The 21,378-nt window shown below is 41.0% G+C and overlaps 1 protein-coding gene across 1 annotated transcript; it reads left to right on the top strand.

Moving 5' to 3' along the window:
• Nucleotides 1–17,997: 17,997 nt before the first annotated feature.
• On the top strand, nt 17,998–21,340 carry si:ch211-199f5.1 (protocadherin-8). The gene is made up of 3 exons (XM_026375841.1): nt 17,998–20,424; nt 20,535–20,736; nt 21,027–21,340. Exons 1-3 carry the CDS (start codon nt 17,998–18,000, stop codon nt 21,338–21,340), a joined length of 2,943 nt encoding a protein of 980 aa, XP_026231626.1.
• The last annotated feature ends 38 nt before the right edge of the window (nt 21,341–21,378 follow it).

Genomic DNA, 21,378 nt, shown 5'->3' with positions numbered 1-21,378 from the left:
CTGGAAATACCCAAATGTTTTTTTTCTGATAACAATACAACCTTGAACTAAAGGCAGACTTGTATTTAATGACACAGAATGTGAATTTATTAAATTTAGATGTGCACAGAATTTTTTTCGCCAAGGCTGGAAACTCATCTAGCCATTTCAAAGGCAGACCCTTATCAGTTTCTTCATCTCACTTTAACCTTAGGTGCTCTAATAAACTGGGGGTATACATGTCAGTGCTCTGGCCGTGAGGGTCATGTGGAGGGTTTAATCTCAGCCAGTTAGGCTGTCTGAAAGGCAGATAAAACGAGATTATCCTGTGCTTGGTGCTGGCCCTTGGTGAGACGTGAGGGTGGAACCATTTGAGCAGCAGCTGTGGAGGTGCCAAATACTCAGACTGGCTAGTGGTCTCTGTTGCTTTTGGCACCTCCTGTGGCGTTACAGGCACAGATAACCCCCCCCCCCCCCCCCCCCCACCCACAGCTCATCCTCACAGCTCTCCAACTGATTACAACTGGCCAAATGTTTAACATACTGTCCCTAATCACACCTAACATTCTGCCACAATATGCTCCTAAATAGCTTTTAGGGCCATATAAATCACATAGGAACTCGCAGTCCTGTTATTAGGTCTAATTGTTTTTTTCATCACGTCCGTTTCCTTTTTTGCATCCACTCTATAACTAATGCATTCGGATTAGTTCAGGAGGGATGAAATCTCTTTTGCAAAGTTGCTGAATGTAGGACGCGTGAGGGGCAACTTTAAAAGATCTATTTGCAAAACAAAGATCAATTATGGAAATACATGCATACCGTAAGAAAATCCTAAAAGTGCCTTACTATTTTATGATAAATTAATTAGTCTATTAGGGCCAAGCATGAATAATACAGGGTTTTCCTGTAATGAGATCTCATTGGACTCTACATGTTTTAAACAAATCCAGAACATTGACATGGATGCCATGTAAACATGTTTCTAGGATTTCTTCTTGTTGGCCACAAAAGGCTGAGTCTATTAAGAAATTTGGAAAGACAGATTTTGTTGTTTAAATCTCCTAAAAGCTCAGGCAGATCAAAAGAGGCATTAGTATTCAGAGACAAATCATGTTTGGCTGAGGTTCCTCTACCCCCACTCAACTCCAACCATTCCCTACTGTGTAACTAATGCTCGCTGCCTGAGAACGATTGGAACAACAGTTGCTAGTTGCACTTCATTATGCATTAGCATTTCGGAATAAGCTCTGACCATATGTATGGACAGGTATGCCACGGCTGCACACAAGAATATTTGTCAGGATCATTTACGCACAGTGAGTGAAGCCTCAGCAGTGTTAACAGAATACCTGCCAAGGAACTAGGATGACAACAAAGCAAAAAACAGGTTTTGGATTTGAGGCCAGTCATTTCAAAATGGGGAGACAGCCCTTAAGGTTTGGATTAAAACCAGGGATGAGAGTGCCATCTACAGGTCGAAACTTTGCCATGTTGATTTCAGATGACTTGCAGGCGAGTGGAACCATATGCACTGACTTGCAAAATAAGACACAGCTCTATAACGCTCTCATTAATAAATGATAAATCAATATTAAAAGCACCAGTTTGGGAAGGTATGTTTCTCACAGAGACTAATAAGGAGCACCTCAAATTAGAGAATCAAAAAATTGGATTCTACTTGACAACAGCTTTCCCCCTCTTAGAGTGGAGCCTGCCTTTAGTGTGTGCTTTAGACTTTCTGTTGGTGAGGGATCCACTATGGATTTCAATCCAGTTATGATGACTACTCCACATTTCATGCCTCATATTGAAATTCGCCGCCTCAAGCTGCACGGATGAAGGCCCCAAAAGATCAGCAGGGCTGCGCGTTAACCTGCAGCGATATTCTCCATGTGATGATTGGTGGCACATATTTGACTTGACACATCCTTTTTCAACTTTCACTTTGATTTTCATTTTTCACGTCACTGCTGAGCTGGTCATTCTAGATACGGAACCAAGACTCCCCGTGTTTCTGTGAATTTGCAGCAAGGACACAAACACGTACGCGCTTTATTCCCATGGGTTGTTGGCTGTTACTATGTCAGGTGAGGTGAATAAGAATTTGCTTGGTAGTCGAGGTTGTGAATAAATTTGATTCTCTCTACAGGTATATTATTCAAAGCAGGGAAGATTAAGTATAGCCTTCTTGCTTATGTGCGTGTAAAAAAAAAAAAAAAAACAGTGTGTGTGCATGAGTATATTTATATGTGCCTCTGTGTGTGGTGCGTGCATGATATGTCAATGCTAATTTGTGTCTTTTCAAGGACTAGGTTCCTCTCCTCCTCCTCGAATATTTTTCACATCTCCATATTGCCTTCCTAGAATGCCGCCTCCTTGAAGCAATTTCCTCTCAGCCATTATCTGATGGGTGAGAACTGTTTCCCATTGGCAGGTGCAGATGACACTTGGGCTGGGCAGGAGCTGGCTGTTAAACGAAACACTGGCTCCTTACCAAGCTCCAGTCTGCCTGGTCCTGACAGCCCCCACAGGGCTGGCCACTGGGGGCGGACTGTTGGGCCAACTGGCCACTGAGGGGTGTAATCACTCCCTCTGACATATTTGGCACACATTCTCCATTTGCTCCACAACAGAAAGGCCTGTGTGAACATCTTGCTTAATCTTGTTAGACCAGGAGATGGCAACATTGAGGTGGGAGATACACATATGAAACACTTCAACCCTGTAATGATTTATATCATGTGTAGGAGGCTAAAGAAAGCAAGTAAGGATAAAACAGTGATGACAGTTTATAAAAAATCGAGTGAAATAATTCACTTTAACTCAGTAGAGGAGGATTTCCTTATTATATTCCTCTATTAGATAAGATGTTGTTTTGTTTGTTTTGTTCACAAGGGAACAAAATGACAGGAATATAATAAAATGTGATTCAATATGACCCTGTATAAGCTTCATCCATATAGCCTATGGCATTACTAATACAGTTAAGTGAATTAAATTTGACACTGTGTGGACACACACTTTGTCTGCTGTGTATTCAAAGTAGACAAGAGAAGCCCTGGTTACAATGGTAGTGGTTTAAGATACTGTATAGATACTGCTACCTCATTTCTTCTGCCCTTACACCTAAGAGGTCACAATTAGGAATGGAAGATTGCAACAAAGGCACTAAAGAGAGTGCCTACAGTGCATGAGTGGAGAAGGGAGATAGATTTATGTTGAGGGGCATCATCTTAGAGGATGTTTTGTTTCCCCACTGTGTGCTGAGTGCAGAGGGGAGTTAAGGGATTCCAATCTGGTGGCCGAGTCCTGCGGTGCAAAGAATGTTTGGAGTGTGCTTGGTGATAGCGGACTCTATTACGAGGCTGAGTCTCAGGGTAGCCTGCCATTGTGCCAGCAAGCGAGGAGGTTAATCAGATCCCAGCTCCATTATGAATGCTTGCTATTTCTAAAGGGCTCTATGAATAGAATACTGTAAGCTCTCGTAAAAAATGAATCTGGGCTCTGTGCTTTTACAGAACAAGGCCTGATAAGAATATTGTTGGTGTACATTTGAAGAGATTCACATCCTCCAGAGCAAAACGAAATGAGTGTTTTATGGGGGCCTAGTTATTAATTATCTGAGATTAAGAAATTCTCTTTCCGGCTCCTCAGCCATGTTTTTTTTTTTCATGTCTTCTTTGTTTTCTGTAAAGGGCAGATTAGCTTAATTGACTTTTTAAGTATTAAATTAATTTCACATTATGAGTCAATGACATCCTGTCAGTGCAAATTGGCAAATATGTTATCAGTCTTTCTTAATTAATGCAGGACACAGTGGTAAACATATGTTTTAGGTGCCCATTTGTTTAAGCTAATTGTAGCTTATCTTTTGTGCTGAAGGACTCCATCCCATCAGGAATACCTATCCCCTCTCAGGGATGTTCCCTACTTTGAATCTTTCACCTGATTGGATGCACACATGTGGTTGATAGAGGTTTTGGCAGAGTCACATGTAGACATGGTCGTGTTGGTTCCAGGATGCTTCAGAGATTAGTCTGATTTTTTTGGGGGTTGCCAAACTCAACAAACACCACGGTGGAACCTGCTTGATAACACCTCTAAATACCTCTGTTCACACATCCAGCTTGAATCACTGATGATCACCGTGGAGAACGACACAAAGAAATGTCAGACTTCCCATTAGTGAATGCTCTATTGTTTTTACCACTTTATAAATTTATTTTGGCTTTTGTTTTCATGCTCACTGTTGTCTTTTTGTCTTTTTTCATTTGTCTGTTGCAGCACTTCAAAATACAATTTGAAAAGTGCACTATAAATAAAAAGGCATTATGAGGGCTACAATCACTTAATGTGCTTTTGGGATAGAAAATATTTACCATGAATCACAATCCTACTCACAATGCAGCATGTCAGAGTAGAAAAGTGAATGAGGAGGACAATAAGACATGGCTCTGGGAATAATACAAACAGGAGATTCAGCAGCCTGCCATCAAGACAACACACACTATCTGTGATTTAGAGAGCACTAAAAGTACACCTAATAGGACAGTTCACATTTCACACAATTTGTAGAAAATCTAATGTCGCTGTGAAGGCACAGAGGCTAAAATTCAACTAAGCTTTGCAAAATAACAGAGCACTTATATGGCAGAAAATGTGTTAACAGGCTAGACAGTCCTATTCTCAGCAAAGAGGTATTTAAGTACTGAAGATGAAGTGAGATGGAAAATCTCATTTCCATAACAGAACAGGGAAAACAGTCTGGCAGAAGGTGTTTTTTTTTTTCTGTTGAATTGTCAGAGCAATCATGGCCGAGCCACAGCCAGGGCAGCAGACTAAAAGGAGAGGGGGTGGGGTGTGTTGTGGGTCTGGGTGTGTGTGTGTGTGGGGAGGGGTTGAGCCCTCTTTCCCAAAACACATACAAATGAACTTGAACAATCTCATGCTTGCACATCCCCACACATACACACACACACAGCAGTAGATACACATTGATGCAGGGACGCACAAACAGTGCTTAGTCTCAGAGGAACAGACAGCGAGCACATTATGCAAACAGAGGCTTTGTGTGTATGCCGCTGAACGTGCTCGTGTGTTGGAGAGAGAAATTAGACTGATTAAAAATCAGGAAAAATCACAAACTGTTAGATGGATCTCCTAGGGGCTAATTAGTATGTTGAATTTTGAGCCAGAATCACACTGTTTAACAAATGTGGAAAAGCAGGTATATTCATTTTTATTTTCTGAGTATCCGTGTAAATGCTGGACATTGATGTTGATGTTTGAAATGCTAACCATTACTACATAAGATGAACAGAAATGTGCTCTGCATTTTATATATATATTTTCTTTCCTCCACACAATCAATCCCGTTGCCATACTGAAGCTGAATGTGTAATGCAAGACTCCAGCATTCCTTTGGGGTGTGAGTTATAGGAATTAAAATAACATGGAGTGAAGTACGGGTTATGGACAACAAGCAGGGGTCAGTCTACAAGCATGAGATCAACTTTCAAGTAGAAATCCAGGTAACTGTGAAGTACATTTTGGTGCTACAGGAGCAGGAAATGAACTATTGTTAGCTTTTGAATTACGCAATAGAATGACTAGAAGAGCCTGCAGGAACAAAATGAAATGGCCGTACTTACAAAACACAATAAATATTTAATTCTAGCTAAAGAATAGACTATCACACAATGTTTTGTCCTTGACCATAAGCTGAGCCCTGAAGATATTAGTTAGAGGGAGAGAGCAATAATAAGTGTGTAAGCCGTTTCTGTTCACCTTATAAAAGGGAAATCTGAACAGTTCCCTTGCTCTTCAATCCATCATTTATAAACGCCGATTTTTTTATGCACCTGCTATCAGCACAGTCGACCAGTCCACATGAATATATTCAACAACACACAGAGACAGCGAACAGAGGGAGATCTGTTTTATGTTTTGAGTACAGGCGTATTTCTACTTTAATATTTAAACCATCTTTCTACAGTCTGAAGCTTTCAGTATGAAACTGTGTGTGAGACTTGTCAGTTCCTTATTGTACTCCTCATGTTAACAGAACAATAGTGCCAAGGAGCTGAACGGCCATGATATGACAATCAATTGCGCTGACATATTAAGCACAGATAAGAAGGGCTTTTGACTTCCATACATAATGCATTAAAACTCTGCTTCCAATTCATTATCCAGTGTTTTAGACAATGGAGCGCATGTATAATAGAATTTACAAAATTCATTTATTCTGGTTTCGCTACAACAGATACTCTGTAGATTTTAGCTCAGCGACCCCATCTGCAGCTTGAGAGATTGATCTACAGCATGCACGCACGGAAGAATAAAAGCATCCCATACATCTTAGAGCACTACTAATTCTCTGGTGCCGTGGAATAAGGCTTGGTTTGTATTTCTAAGGAAAATCTGGTGTTTGCAGAGAGTGATTTAATTGGCTGCTCCAATCTTTGCTGGGAGAGGTGTCTCAGGTTAAAGCCGTATGGCCAGCAGGGCACACACTGAGATTGAGCAAGAGCCGCGAGCAATCCAGCAGGTCAGCAAAACACACCTGTGTCTAATTAACCTTTGTGCGTCTGCATCTCCATGAGTGGGATGGTGTAGACTCACACACAGACCTGGGACATACAACAATATACATGGATGCTACACAATGTAAGATTTAACCCCACTAGAGGAACATTTAGTGAAAAACTATTGAGTCACCTGAGGCAGAGGATTGGTGATTCAACTAGCTTGTAGCTTGTATACAAGGACCAGGAGCCATCATGCAGCGTGAGAGCAATAATCTCTTATCAAATACAATCATTTATCAATGCATACAGCAAACAAAAGGCCTACTGAGGCACTGTTAGAATTTGTTTAGGTATAATAGCTTGTACTAGTGCAGGATATTCATCAGAAAGGGGCTAAAAAAGATGATACGCTGACAGGAGGTGTACCACTACGAATTGTATTGACCCAAATTTGCCACCGCTCACTTCTTCTTTCTAAATGAAAGCTGTCACACCTAAATGGAAATTGTCCCCACTGCGCCCACAGTCTGTCACCAAGAAACCAGAACAGAAGAACCAGTCTTAAAAAATTAAAAACCCACGGTGCTAAAAATCTATCTAGCAGATAATAATCCGCATTTGACTGGAAGTAAAAGACCCTGACAGTTAGACAGGAGTACAGGATAAAAGTAAATTATTCCACATGCCCTCTGGCTTGTACATATTGTCTGTTTCACACATATCCATCCAGCCCAGGCAGCCACAGGTCTGCGTGTCCTTAAGGCACAGCTCTAGTCTTTACAAATCACTACACAAGAACCAAAACAATAAGTCAGACGTATATTTTCAACATATGCACACTGCATTTAATGCCCCCACACAAAACCCATGATTGAGTCACAGGTCTGTAAATCATTTTTACTGATTTTAAATAGCTGCTATGTGTCCTTTAAGCCTCAGAGCAAATAGTTATCAGTGTTAAAGAAACCTTGGCAAGGTAACATGAGACTCCATTAAACAATGACTTCGACCTTCACCATGTACTTGGTGCACTGTGCGAAACCGTCTTTCTTCTGGAAGACATACGGGTCGATGGATTATAGAACAATGTGATCCTAAACATCTGTTTCTCTTACATTTTTTTAATACTATTGAAAATGAAACTTCATGGGTCTCACTTGTACTGGTGTTGAGGCTGAAAATTCAAGGCCTTGATAAATAAGACACCAACTATCTGCATGACTAGTGATCGTAATATTTTAAAACATATTTGTGAACCACATGCTTATACTGGATGACATGTTACTTTATCACAGTGAATATGAACACTGTAGTTTATTATGAGGCAACCCTACATACCCTGTCCTGGTGCCATACAGTTAATACTTATCATGAAAATAGTCCCCAGCTAAGTCTAATTTGATTAAAGTTCACTACTCTAAAAGTAAAATTATACCTAAAACTGGAAGTTCCTAAGCTCTTATTAAAGACTGAACATTTTGAAATGTTTGCTTTCAGTAGGAATGAATGGACACAGTTATTGGTTTTGGTCCTGTGTGTGTATATGTGTGTATTAACAGTTTAATAGTCCTTTCGGTTTAAATTTTTCCAAGCTGTTTGCTTTGTAGAAAGCAAATAGTTGATTCTTACCTGTATACTCAGAGCACTGTCACAGCCTGTCACCACAAAAATCAAGCAGAGAACACTCTTGTCAGGCTAAATCACTTTCTCTGATGCTCCCTCATGTTCGGTATCTCTGTCTTGGTTGAATGTTTCCAAACAAACTGCTATGCACAGCCAGATACCATGGGATCTGGTTTGCTGAGGCCGCGTAGACACGCTGTCAGAACTGAAGCAGTGAATCAAAGTGACAATCCAGAACATGCAAAAACATACGCTGAGATTTTGTAGATAAAGGGCTGATCATGTTCAATACGAGTTAGTGTAAATGTTGCTAAAGCACTCAAACCAGGCTGGAGGAGCGGCTGTATAAACTCCTATCTGTGCGCCCTCCCCATAGCTTCACGAAGAGCACGCAAATCTTCTCAACACCACAAGACATTTCAAATAAATTCTTCATTGGCCTGTCAAAATGCTTTTCCTCTCCCTTCAACACCAGCAAGAGACTACCGTTATCTACTCTGAAATGGCCTCATTGTGCGGGGCATCAAGGATTTCTACGGCTCCATCTCTGAGTGTGCTCTCAACTGTGAATTTCAGATTCAGACAGCCCAAGGCCCAAGGCCATGAGCCGCTAGCGCTGCTGAAGCACTCTGTTGCTTCACACATCTGAAATTGGCTGACATGTTTAAGTTTGTTGTACCTTTGCTCAATCTTTGTGTGATTGCTCTTTGGAAACCATGCAAAGCCATGTGACTCTAGACCTACATGTGTCAGGGCAATGACATTCCCACTTCTCTAATTTTAGTCTGCCTTTCCAGAACTGCCATATAGGCACATTTTGATGAGATTTATGGTATATACAGAAGGGTTGTTAGACACATCAGCATGTAACTTGGTAATCTGAGAGAGGATATTTGACAGATTTGGTCTTAGCATCCCATGGTGCTGTAATGCTTTAATATCTCACTAATAACTATTAAGGATTTAATGTCACTCGTTCTGTGCTGGGTTTGACTTCATTCTCTCTCACTTCTCCTGAACCCAGGACACAGCTGAGACTGACTTAGGCCGTAAAACCTTTAAAGTCGCCTCTCAAGAGTCACAGAACCAGCCGTGCAGAGACGGGATGTTCGGAGGCTCTATAACAAGAAAGTCAAGGTGACCAATTTCGACGTGAGTGGGTATATCCATGTCAAGTTAACCTCTTTCCGCTTTGTGGAAAATGAGAGTAAGACATGAGGTTACATTCTACTGTCACACAGCAAATGAAATAGAAATCACCAAAAAACTCTTTCTGAAATAAAACGCTTTTAATTCCATTCATTGCTGTTATTGAATGAAGCTCTGTCAGCCAAACAACCTTAAAAGCTTTCCTGAAATAAAGCTTTTTTTTTATTATTATTATTCACTCCACTGCTGTTATTGAATGAAGCTCTGTCTGTCAAATTGCTTGAATTCAAGCTCAGATTAAAGGCAGACACAGTTTGAAAAAATGTAGATCACACCAACTGAGATACATTTAAAAGAAAAAGAAAAAAAAAAAAAAACGCCACATTTTGAGTCTCCTCAAAATCCCCCGGTTAATTTTTCATGGCCGTACCTTTTAAGAGACATGTCAGTTTGATTTAATGTTCGCCTGACAGTTATTGGTTTTTGGTGTTTACCTCTTATCACTTCAGAAAACTGGGGAGGCCAATTTATACTCTGGATGCACATAAAGCAGCATCAAAAATTAAGATCTTGACGCCCTGGAAACATTATAAAAGCTTTCTAAAATGCCGCTCTGTGTGTAATTGCTTACGCTCTTTTGTGTGTGTGTGTGTGTGTGTGTGTGTGTGTGTGTGTAGAGGGTGACAGCCACTTTAAAATGTATCAGTATTTTTTCTATTCTGTGTTTAGACTGACATACCTCCACATTGCATGGAGCTGCTTCTAATGCCCTCCTTTTGTTTCCTGCAGCTGCATCTGCAGCTTCAGTGGACGGCGGTGATGGAAGTCAGCGTGGATGTTGCTTTTAAAACTCCTCTTACTGATGCAGACGGTTTACGTTTGTCAAGTTTGAATTTTACATAATAAACAATCAAGCTGCGATAAGTGTTCCTGACACATATGCTGCTGCATTTGATAAAGATTTCTTTTAAAAGTAGGCTTTACAGTGAAGAAATTGTCTTACGTGCTTCAAAGGATTTGAAGTGGAAGAAGCGAGGATTGATGTTTGCGCCGCGAGCCCCTGAGTAGAACTGGCCCAGGGTCTAATCAGAGACCAACAACGCATCCCTCCTCAGCTCCACTCCCTCCACACAGCCATAGGATTTTCCTCTCACTATTCAGGGGCTGATAGATGAGCCTCTCTTTGTATTTCAGCCATGCACTTTCTTAAATCTGAAAAGCCAATTCATCTTGGGAGGAGGAGGGAGTGAAAGAAAAACTTCAAAACTCATTTTTTTTCTCCCGCTCCCTGACAGTGCTCAAGTGTCATTCACAAGCTCCCTAAGCACTTTGTCTCTCCACTAATTGTCTCGGTGCTTCACCCTGTCACGTGCCTTAACTACAGCCGTAGCTGAACAGATCGTAACTCGCCTATTCCCCTCTGTGTTGTTCTCCATGTTGATAAGTTCACAAAAGATAAGGAACCATCTGTACAGACTGTTTCATTGGGGGAAGATATAACACAGAAAAGGGGACGATGTGATTCTGTGTCATTACGGACTGGAATAATCCTTGCTTTTCAGGTACAGTGCTTTTCAGACATTCAGGCAAAGTAGCTTATCTACAGTTGCTGTCAAACAGAATTCAAGCATTTACTAGGCCAGACAAAACAAGCAGTGTAATAAATCATCCCTTTTTGTGTAGTAGGGCATCAGAGTGGCTGCTGTGTGGACAGGCTGTTTGAAGTTTAGGCACTTTCATTACACACATGTCAACAACATGTAGAAAGTTTAATGGTCCTGTAGTGAACTCGGGGGCATTTTTTACACTTCCAGCAGCAAAAAAATGAAAGCTTATTTTTCTGAGAAGATTATTTTTCAGGCATAAATACAATATACACCCCAGATTTTTTTTTTTTTTAAATCCCACGGTGTCTCGCTGTGTCCGTGTGTTGAGAGAGAAACTGTGTCATGTTTAATTAGCAAATTCTCACAGTGAATGTGGACACCTTGTTGACACATCCATTCCACATGAGCTATTGCTTATTCCTTTGAATGCAATTTACATAATTATACCTCATTCAGTCCTGTGAAGCACATGCCTCAAACATCATGTTGCTCACAGCATGAGCAGGAGCAGCCATATTAATGCTTGTGGCAAGAAAACACTAAATGTTGAAGCCTCTTCCTCCATTTGCATTATATGAGACATTATGGTCTTGCTGGATTAGATATGACCCCCCAACCCCCTCATATGAGCACACATGTACACACACACACACACACACAAAAAAACACGCCGCCTCCTCTTAAAAAATACACACAAAGAGAGAAAATCTCACTGCCTGAGAAAGATGACCTAAATTTCGACAATGCTTAGCACTTACTGTACATATTTAAGTTGATCCGCCTTCAATATGCAAAACCCATAGTGTACCGCCCTATTCCAAAACATAAATTCTCATTTACATGCACATTATTGCAAAACAGGACTCGCCACCGGTGAGTCTATAAGCTCTATGGTAACATTCAAAGTCAAACAACTCTCATCTTCCCCAAAGAACAATAAAGCATGACAATCTGAATTGCCTGAACATACTGTCAGAGGGCTCCTCCAAAGCTCCTAGTACTGAGTTTCCCTCTGAATCTTCTCTTGCTCATCTAATAACTTTGTTTATGTCTGCACTGGGACATGTCTGGAGAGACACCTTGAACACGGGGATGCAGTCCAAACATAAAGACAGGAATGAAATATGCACTCGTCTTATTGTCTCCAAACTCCAGGAGAAGAATCAATAAAACATAACATTGGCTTCTTTCTGAGTTTAAGACTTCCGATGGGGTTTGAAACCCCCAAGTGACGTTGAAGGCTTTACTCTTGCTTATGAAAACACCAGAGTTTTATTTTGATGTTTGAATTAATCAGCAGAGAGCATCTTCAGAACAAAAAGATCTGATGTTGCCTGTGGGATCTGCAGCCATCAGAGATTTCCCAGCCTGTATTTAAAAGCATGTTTTGAAGAACGCATTTCAACAGCCTATAATAAGCTAAGAGTATCCATATTGCCTCGCACAGCTTGCCTACCAAACTCAATCTTTTTTCCTTATATACCACATATTTTCAATGTGCAGATCTATGCCTTTGGTGAGTAAAAATGACAGACTCTAAGGAATGGCATGCTCGAGCACAACTTTCATGTGAAGGTTAAACTCCTGTGAAGTGTGTCACTTCTAGTAATACAATGTGGCAATTATGCAGACCAGGTCAACATGTGTAATTACCAATGGAAGACAAAGGACACAGCTAAACTGGAGGCGACTGTGACCCCATTAACATGTTGTAAATGAAATCCTTTCAGCCCCAGCCCCAAATAGCAGTCTAGATGCCTTGATTACTTTATGTTACAGGGACGTTTTCCTATTTAGGGAAACTTGCAGAGAACTAAATGGGAAGATTGATACCACTCTCATGGATGTCCATTAAATGTAAAACTACAGCCAGCAGCCAGATAGCTTAGTGTAGAATAAGGAAGCATGGCAAAAACAGCTAGCCAGGTTCTGTCTAAAGATAAAAATCCCACCCACTAACACTTCTAAAACTGCTTAGTTGACATGTTATGGTTTTATTCTGCACAAATCAAAGTGTAAAAGCGATACACGTCCAACTATTTCCAGGCAACATGTCACTTTTACAATTTCTATATGAATTTTAAAAAATGTATTTAACATTTTATTATCTTCTAACACAAGGTATTTACTACTGAGGTGTTGGTAGGCAGATTTAGTTTGGAGAGTCTAGAGAGAGACGTTCCCTCCCTGTCTCAAACCTGGGGCTGGCAGTAGCTCTCTTTTACACACAGACATGAACGTGGTATCTTCTTATCCATCTCTTGGCAGGAAAATTGATTAGTGTATTTTTACACAACAGTGAGCTATTTCTTTAAAAAAAAAAAGTATTAATAAGCAGACATTGTGATAATAGCTTCTATTGACGCATCAGAAGGCTCATTTACTAAAATGTAACTCAAATGTCACATTTGAATGTCTAGTTGATGAACTGACAGGAAACTCAAAGTTGGAGAGACACACACAGACATACTGTGTCTGGCTTCTCAAAAACAGGGAATACCGAGTTTTTTAAGGAAAGCGATCTCCCACTAGAGCAATACTGACGTTGAACTGAGCTCCACCACAGTGTAATTCGCCTCTGATTTCTAATCTTTGCAAAAGACTGCAAAGCTAAGTGCCTTCCACAAATGCAGACTATCGTAGCATTTCTTCGGGCACATTATGGACAGGAGTGATTAGAGAACTTAAAATGCAAAGGCATCCCTTGAAACTGAATGCATTTACAATCCCATTAAATATGGAATTGTGTCTGTGGGCCAACAGTAAATTTGAAATATCTTCCCCTGCAACACTTTTTTTTTCTCATACATTTTCCATTTGCAGCTTGCTTCCTTCATTCTCTTAGTCAATCTGTTTGAGGCTGTGAATAATTTGCCGGTAACTTTCATGGAAATAGCTACATTCAACACAATTATATTACATTAATCACAAAAATATAATCATAATTTTTCATCAGCATCATGCAAAGACATTTTTATGATAGATAATTCAGACAGTTGGTTGCATTCACTGTAATAAAAAGTAGTTTTGAAGGTGATATAACAGTGATAGAGCTATGAGATATCAAATATTAATAAATAATTGTAGCTTGAATTCAAAGAAGATGCAGAATAAAGTTTTTCTTTACAAATGACCTTGAGCTAGAAACTCAGATACATGGATACATGGGTGAACCAACTATGACCTACCAAATAAAAATTATCATTACACTTTCACATTTGTAGATTACTGCATTTTCACCATAAAATACAAATAAATATAACACGTATATGAAGTTACGACATACTAGGACTGTCATAGCTTAAAGAAAACATCCACCTGGTAAATAACATGTCTCATCCATTAACAGCTACTTACTTCATCATAAACTTGCAAATAACTCCTCCACGCCCTAGTTCAAACTAACGCTGTCTTGTAATAATCAATTTCTACCAACAGCTATTTGACCTGGTTTAATGTAATCCAAAGAGAATCACCCACACTGAATATATGATCACTTCTGTTCTCATTAAAGTAATACTCAGCCTACGCAAACTGATTCTAGATTGAGCTGAGAGAAAGAACATTTGTTTGTCATCTATTTAGCCTATCTTTTGGTTTTCAATCTGTTTAATTAGCCATCCTTGTTTCCACTTGTTCTTTTACTACATCTAAATAATTATAGTATTTAAAAACTTCAGCATCAAAACCGTGACACCCTGGATAAATGTAACCATTGACCATGAAAAGCATTATGACAGCAATATACATACACACAAACTGCTTACCTGTTAATTAGTCACTCTAGCAACATCGCTCCAGTCAGTTTGTCACACCACTTTGGTCGACATCTATAATGATGATGTTATAGACATCCATGGTGTGTGGGATGTATCCTGATGATCTCCTGAGTTAAGTGTCTCAACAAAATTAGTAGAATATTTTAATGCAATTTTGGAGTAATTTTAATTTTTTAACAAAATGTACTAAATTAATGTGTTAGTAAACATTTGCCTACTTTCACGTGGATTGTCCTTTTCCTTGATTTGAAGGATTGTTTGTGTTTGCAAGACAAAAAAGTCCAACATTCACTCTTTAATAGTTCTCATTTGGTCTCCATGGCCTACTCCTGAGGGGATTTGCTGGCCCTTTAAATACAACATGCCCCACAATCTAGTATGTTTACCAACTAGTCACTAAGCAAACCTAGTCTGTCACTGGGGCTGCAGGTTTACAACAGAAAGCGCTTTGCTGCAAATGGAAATGACACTAATAAGAGAGGTTAGAGTGAACCAAAACAATTGTAGGCGATAAAGCCAAAGCAATTTGCTAAATAAAATGCTAAAATTATGTGATTGTTTCATGTGGAAACCACAGCGCTAACAGCACCTTTTATAAAACATTTGTATTTAATCCATTGTTGCTACAAAAACACTGATTACAACCAAACACTTCTTCCATCAATAAACCTAATCTTAAAAAATCCCCACGTGCGAAGTTAACCGCATTATTTTCCTTAATCCCACTTCTGCAGATCACAAATGTAGATTCTTAATGACAAGTTCAAATACAGACAAATCACACGTTGAGCGGAACAAGATTTAGGGCTTTAAGATGGTAAAAAAAACTGACAGTGTTAATCATTTCTACCATTAACTAATTGTATTATCTTTGCAGAAACATTAAATGTAGCCTCTATTATTCCACATTGTGAGAGATTACTGATTACTGACTGTCATCTGATAATAACACAGAGACCAGTAATAAAGCATCTTGATAGGAAGCCTGCATGCATGTTCTGTACCCCTCCCATTTTTCTTAGCTTAGGTTGAAACATTAAAAGTTGCTGAAAGATGGACTAATGTTTCCTTAATGCAGGCTTTCTTAAGCTCAACACACTAATTCTACTGTCCCTCACTGATAATAAGCATATGAGCGCCACACATTGTCTATGTGTACTGCATTAGTACTATTATATATATGTTTTTTTGGAGAAATGCTGGGAGTTTCTTCTAATTAAATGTTTAGAATATTGACTGTCAGAGTAATTGTATTCATTATTTTGCACCAAAACACCATCTAAATAGTTTATCCCCCAATGCGATAACCTCTAATTTAAGAAACAAATACATTCTGTCACAGTTGTTCTCTTAGTCGGAAAGCTTACAGAATACTGCAAAAATTGCCCACCTACCTTTGTTGTTTACTGCAGCCTCTATTATTTCAGTGTGTCTCTGTGGGCTTTTCACAGTGTTTCAGATCATTTGGTATAATATTGGTATTGTTAGCATTATTGTTTCAGATTATTGTTAGTGCTTCAACTACAGCACGCTGTGGGCTCTGTGGGCTAATGAATTGATGTGAGCAAAATACAAACAAACTGCTTCTTCAACAACTCTCCTTTATGCTTATATGAAGACATTAGAAGCAAATAAATTGCGAGTAGACTTAGATGTCAGATGGAAAAACAGTCACACTCTGTGGTTCTCGGTAATCCAGCAGAACAAACAAAGTGTGAACAAAACATAATTATAATGGAGACAAAAAAAAAATCACTCTATCAAATCTAATAAGCTCCACAAGAGGTTTGACAAAACATTCAAAAGAGGAAAGCAGGTTTCAAACATTTGGTAAATTAGCCTAAAGGTTGACATAAAAGTTTGCCAAAACATCACAGGTACAACAAAACAGGAACATGTGCCGCAATCTAGCACGATCCTGCAATAAATGTAGCATTAGTGAAGTTTGCATAACACCCTGTGGCCTTCTGGGAAGGTTTTAAAACAAGATTGTGGATGCTGTCTGTGGGGCTTTGTTCCAATTCAGCCACAAGATCATTAGCGAGGTCAGGAACTGATGTTGGTCGATAAGGTTTGTCTCAGTCTCACAGTCTCATCATAAAAGTGTTAGATGGGGTTGAAGTGAGGGCTTTGTGCCAACCGGTTCAGTTGAAACCCCCTCTTTTGTGCAGCGGCTATGATGTTGAAAGTGCATTATTGTTGTTGAAAATGTCATCAAGCGCGGTAACATTTCCCCAGACCAAACTATGAAAAATAGCCCTGGCATAAATTTGCACAAATTTATTATCAACATATTTGCAGCCATGTATAGTTTCTCCTCACCCTGTTAACCTGCAGAATAATGATTTATTCTGCGTTATTTGAAATTAATAACAGTTGGGACCGATGGTTCAAATGCAGTAATCTACAAATGTGTTTCTGGAAAAGAGGCAAAGAGAAGAGTTAAGGCGTAAACTGCATTTTGGAAGAAAATCCATTTGAGAAATGTCCTTGGGGAAACTCTGGGATAAAGACTGTTCCTTTATCTGTCTTCTCTTGTATAAAAAATCATGTGGTATTGGACACCACTGATGACCTTTTCCTTTTTTTAGTACATAGCAGATAACCAGAAATAATTATGCTGTTGTTAGCTATATGAACAGGTCGGTCTAGCATCACCCCTCCTTCAGAGAGACTGTGAATGCTTTCATGCCCAATGTGTCTCCAGATAATTAAGCTGTTCCCAAATGAGCTGAGCTCTCAACAAAAACCTCGCTCAGCTCACCAAAAAAAAAAAAAAAAACACAATTGCAGGATGTGCATGCACACACCTCGCACTCAGACAAGAAACTACACATCAAAAGGAGAAGAAGAAATAGGTTTCTGCTAAATAACACCATCACGCAGCCATGGCAAGAAGACGATAAACAATGCAGGAATTATCTTCAAGCAGTGCCATATCTGTCTGCCCTTTTTTTTTTTTTTTTCCTGTTTTGCAACTTCCTCCAGTGTGCACTCTCCAAACAGGCTCAGAGCGTTTTGCGCTTTTTTTTTTTTCTCCATAAGGGGGTATTTTTTAATTCTAAAGCGAGGGATTGGTCACACTTCGTCTCATTAGCATGAGGAGCCGTATAAACCCCGCCACTGCAGAATTTTGAGCTGTGTTGAAGGCGAGGCAACAAACGTGTGACTGGCTGCTGCGCACAAGGAGCGAGTAACTTTCACTTTTGCGGCACAGCGGAGTTCACAAAGGCGGGAGCTGCATGGACAGCTCGCTCCAGAGGTGAACTGCTCTCATCTCCTCAGCGCACAACGAGACTGCACAGCGAGGGCAAATTCACTACAAAGATGAGACGGGGCAATTGTGCAACTTATTGGCACCGGTGGATTTTTCTATTCTCAGTCCATCAGCTTTTATTTACCTCGCCGGCTCAGTCTGAGGGAAATACTATTCGATATCAGACCCGTGAGGAGGACGCACCAGGTTCGGTCATCGGAAACCTCGCCAAGGACATGTCCTTGAGTCTGTCTCATTCCTCCAAGACCAATTTTAGGATGATGAAACAATTCAATGATTCATTCATCAGGGTGAGAGAAAGCGACGGGGAACTCGCTGTCGGGGAACGAATTGACCGGGAGAGGATCTGCAGACACACTCTACAGTGTCTCATCACTTTTGACGTGGTCAATTTCTCCAAAGAGCGCTACAGATTGATTCACGTTGAGGTGGAAGTAAAGGACATCAACGACAACTCTCCGGAGTTTCCAAACAGGGAATCTACAGTGGAGATCTCAGAGAATGCAGCCGTGGGGTCCCGGATCCCTTTGGATCCAGCTGTGGACGCAGATGTCGGGTCAAACTACATCCAAAGCTATCGGATTTCTGTCAACAGTCATTTCACTATTGATGTGCTCCTGAGAGCGGATGGGGTTAAATATGCGGAATTGGTGCTAATGAAAGAGCTAGACAGGGAGAGTCAGTCATCATACACTGTGGAGTTGGTGGCCACAGACGGCGGAAACCCATACAGGTCCGGCTCAACCAAGATAACTATCAAAGTGACGGACTTTAATGACAACAGTCCCGTTTTTGACCAGAATAGTTTCTCAGTCAGTTTGCCGGAGGACGCCCCGGTCGGCACTGTCATACTGGACTTGAACGCAGTTGATGCAGATGAGGGTTTAAACGGAGAGGTGGTCTACGGGTTCGGGAAACAGGTCTCTCATGAGATCCGAGAACTTTTTCAAGTGGATCATAAATCCGGTCGCCTGACGCTCAGGAGTCCGGTGGATTTTGAGGACAAAAGCACCTATGAGCTAGACGTGCAGGCGACTGATCTGGGACCCAACCCGACCCCCTCCGTGTGCAAAATCATCATTCATGTCACAGACGTTAATGACAATGCCCCAGAAATTAGTATCACCCCGATGACCTCCATCACGACTGGCATTGCATACATCAGCGAGACGGCGGACAAGGACAGTCTGGTGGCGCTGATCAGCACCTTGGACAGAGACTCGGGTGTCAACAGCCAGGTCTATTGCACACTGTACGGCCACGACCATTTTAAACTCCGACAGGCTCATGAGGACAGCTACATGATAGTAACAGCAGCAGCCCTAGACAGGGAGAGGATTAGTGAGTATAACTTGACGATCATGGCTGAGGATTTTGGGTCACCTCCGCTGAGAAAGATCACCCAGTACACTATCAGACTCAGCGACGAGAACGACAACGCCCCTCACTTCAGTAAGGCTGTCTATGAAGTTTCAGTGGTGGAAAACAATGCCCCTGGCGCTTACATCACCACAGTTGAGGCCAGTGACGCGGATCTGGGCAACAATGGAAAAATTACTTACAGACTTGTGGACAGTGTTATCATGGGATCGCCCCTGAACACCTTTGTGTCTCTTAATTCAGTGTCTGGCTCCATATACGCATTAAGAAGTTTTAATTATGAAATCATGAGACAGTTAGACGTACACATCCAAGCCAGTGATGGGGGGTCACCACAGCTGCAGAGCACAGCTGTCATCAGACTAAAAATAGTTGATCAGAATGACAACCAACCTTCTATCATAGAGCCACCCCTTTACAAGGGATCTGCTGAGATTTTCTTGCCCAAAGATGCACCTGCAGGTTATCTGGTAACCCAGATAAAGGCCACAGATGCTGATGAAGGCATAAATGCACAGCTGTCCTATAAAATCACAGAGGGGGGACACCTGGGTTTCTCTATCAACAAGGACACAGGGAAGATGCACGTGAGCCAGCAGCTGGCGTATGATCTCACAGACAATGTCAAACTGACAGTGTCGGTCAGCGACAATGGATCCCCCGCGCTCACCTCTACAGCCATTATACACTTAAGTTTCATAGAAGGAACTCTACCCAGCTTGCCTTCCTTGGCTCAAAATGGCAGTGAGGAGGTCTTTGAATGGGACATGTCCATAGCCATAATCATCGTCCTGGCAGGGAGCTGCTCACTCCTCCTGCTGGCTATCGTTCTCATCACAACCATTTGCAGCCGCCGGAAAAAAGAGACAAGGGAGAGGGGGTATGATGAGAAAGAGGAACCAAATGTGGAGAAAGTGGAAAGTGGTCATATTGATTCAGTGATAGCCAACCACAAAGGCAAAGTGTTTGATGCCCATCCATTTCTAGAGAAACCTCCACTGGCTACCAGCACTACAGCGGAGCCAGACTGTGAGGATGGAAGGCAGACAGCAGGCATCTTTGAGTCAAACAGCAGGGCGATGGAGGGTAAATTAAAGGTAAGTTACAGCCACAAGTCTGTCACATACTACGTTGTTGTTGTTGTTGTTGTTGTTGTTGTTGTTGTTGTTTTGCATTTAAATCAAACGTTATGTCATTGTGTGTCCAGCAGGGCTATTCTACACTGCCAGGATACGGGAAAGAAACTGTCAGACCAGTAACAATATGGAAGGGTAATTCATTCACAACAATCTCAGCAAGAGATCCCCACATCAGTGGCAAGGACAGTGGAAAAGGGGACAGTGACTTCAATGACAGTGATTCGGACATAAGTGCGGATGTACACAAGAAAGAGTCACCGCCAACAAACAGTGAGTGTCACAAAAACGCAATGAGAACATATAAAGATAAAATCCATGCAATTGTGTGATACGTATTATATTCTTTTACTCTAGTTTCATTTCTAATTTAATTTAAAATCTAAAGCATTCACCCAACAGATTGTACACGGTTACAACAATACATGTTCCTTCCCCACTGGAGACGTTAGGATTGATTTAACTTGGGCTCACTCAAGTCGTTCCACATCAACACCCCCCAAAACCAAATGAGCCAGCAACTGTGTTCTTTTTACATCCTGACAGCGCTGCTGTTTCCACAGGTCTCTGGGCATGTACAAGTGAGTGCAAAGTGTTGGGACACTCGGACCGCTGCTGGAGCCCCTCAGCTACGAGGGCCAACGCAAGCCTGGCTTGTGGACCGCACCTGTCAACGTTCTCCAAGACAGCTTCACTTCCCCGGGACAGCAGAAGGGAAAACTACTACCCAGCTCACATACCCAAAACCAATGGTCTGCAGAGCGTATATGAAAAAGTTCAACACCAGGAATTTGATTATATTCTCGTCGGCCCACCGACACCGGCAAGAATACAGGAAACAGATGAGATATCCATTCCTGAGTACACAAACTCCTAAATGAAATATCCAAAAGTCATCGAAATGGATTTTTGTCT

This window comes from Anabas testudineus, chromosome 21 (assembly GCF_900324465.2).
Source record: "Anabas testudineus chromosome 21, fAnaTes1.2, whole genome shotgun sequence".
NCBI lineage: Eukaryota > Metazoa > Chordata > Actinopteri > Anabantiformes > Anabantidae > Anabas > Anabas testudineus.
Note: the sequence above shows the minus strand (reverse complement) of the source record. Positions and strands in the feature narration are given on the sequence as shown.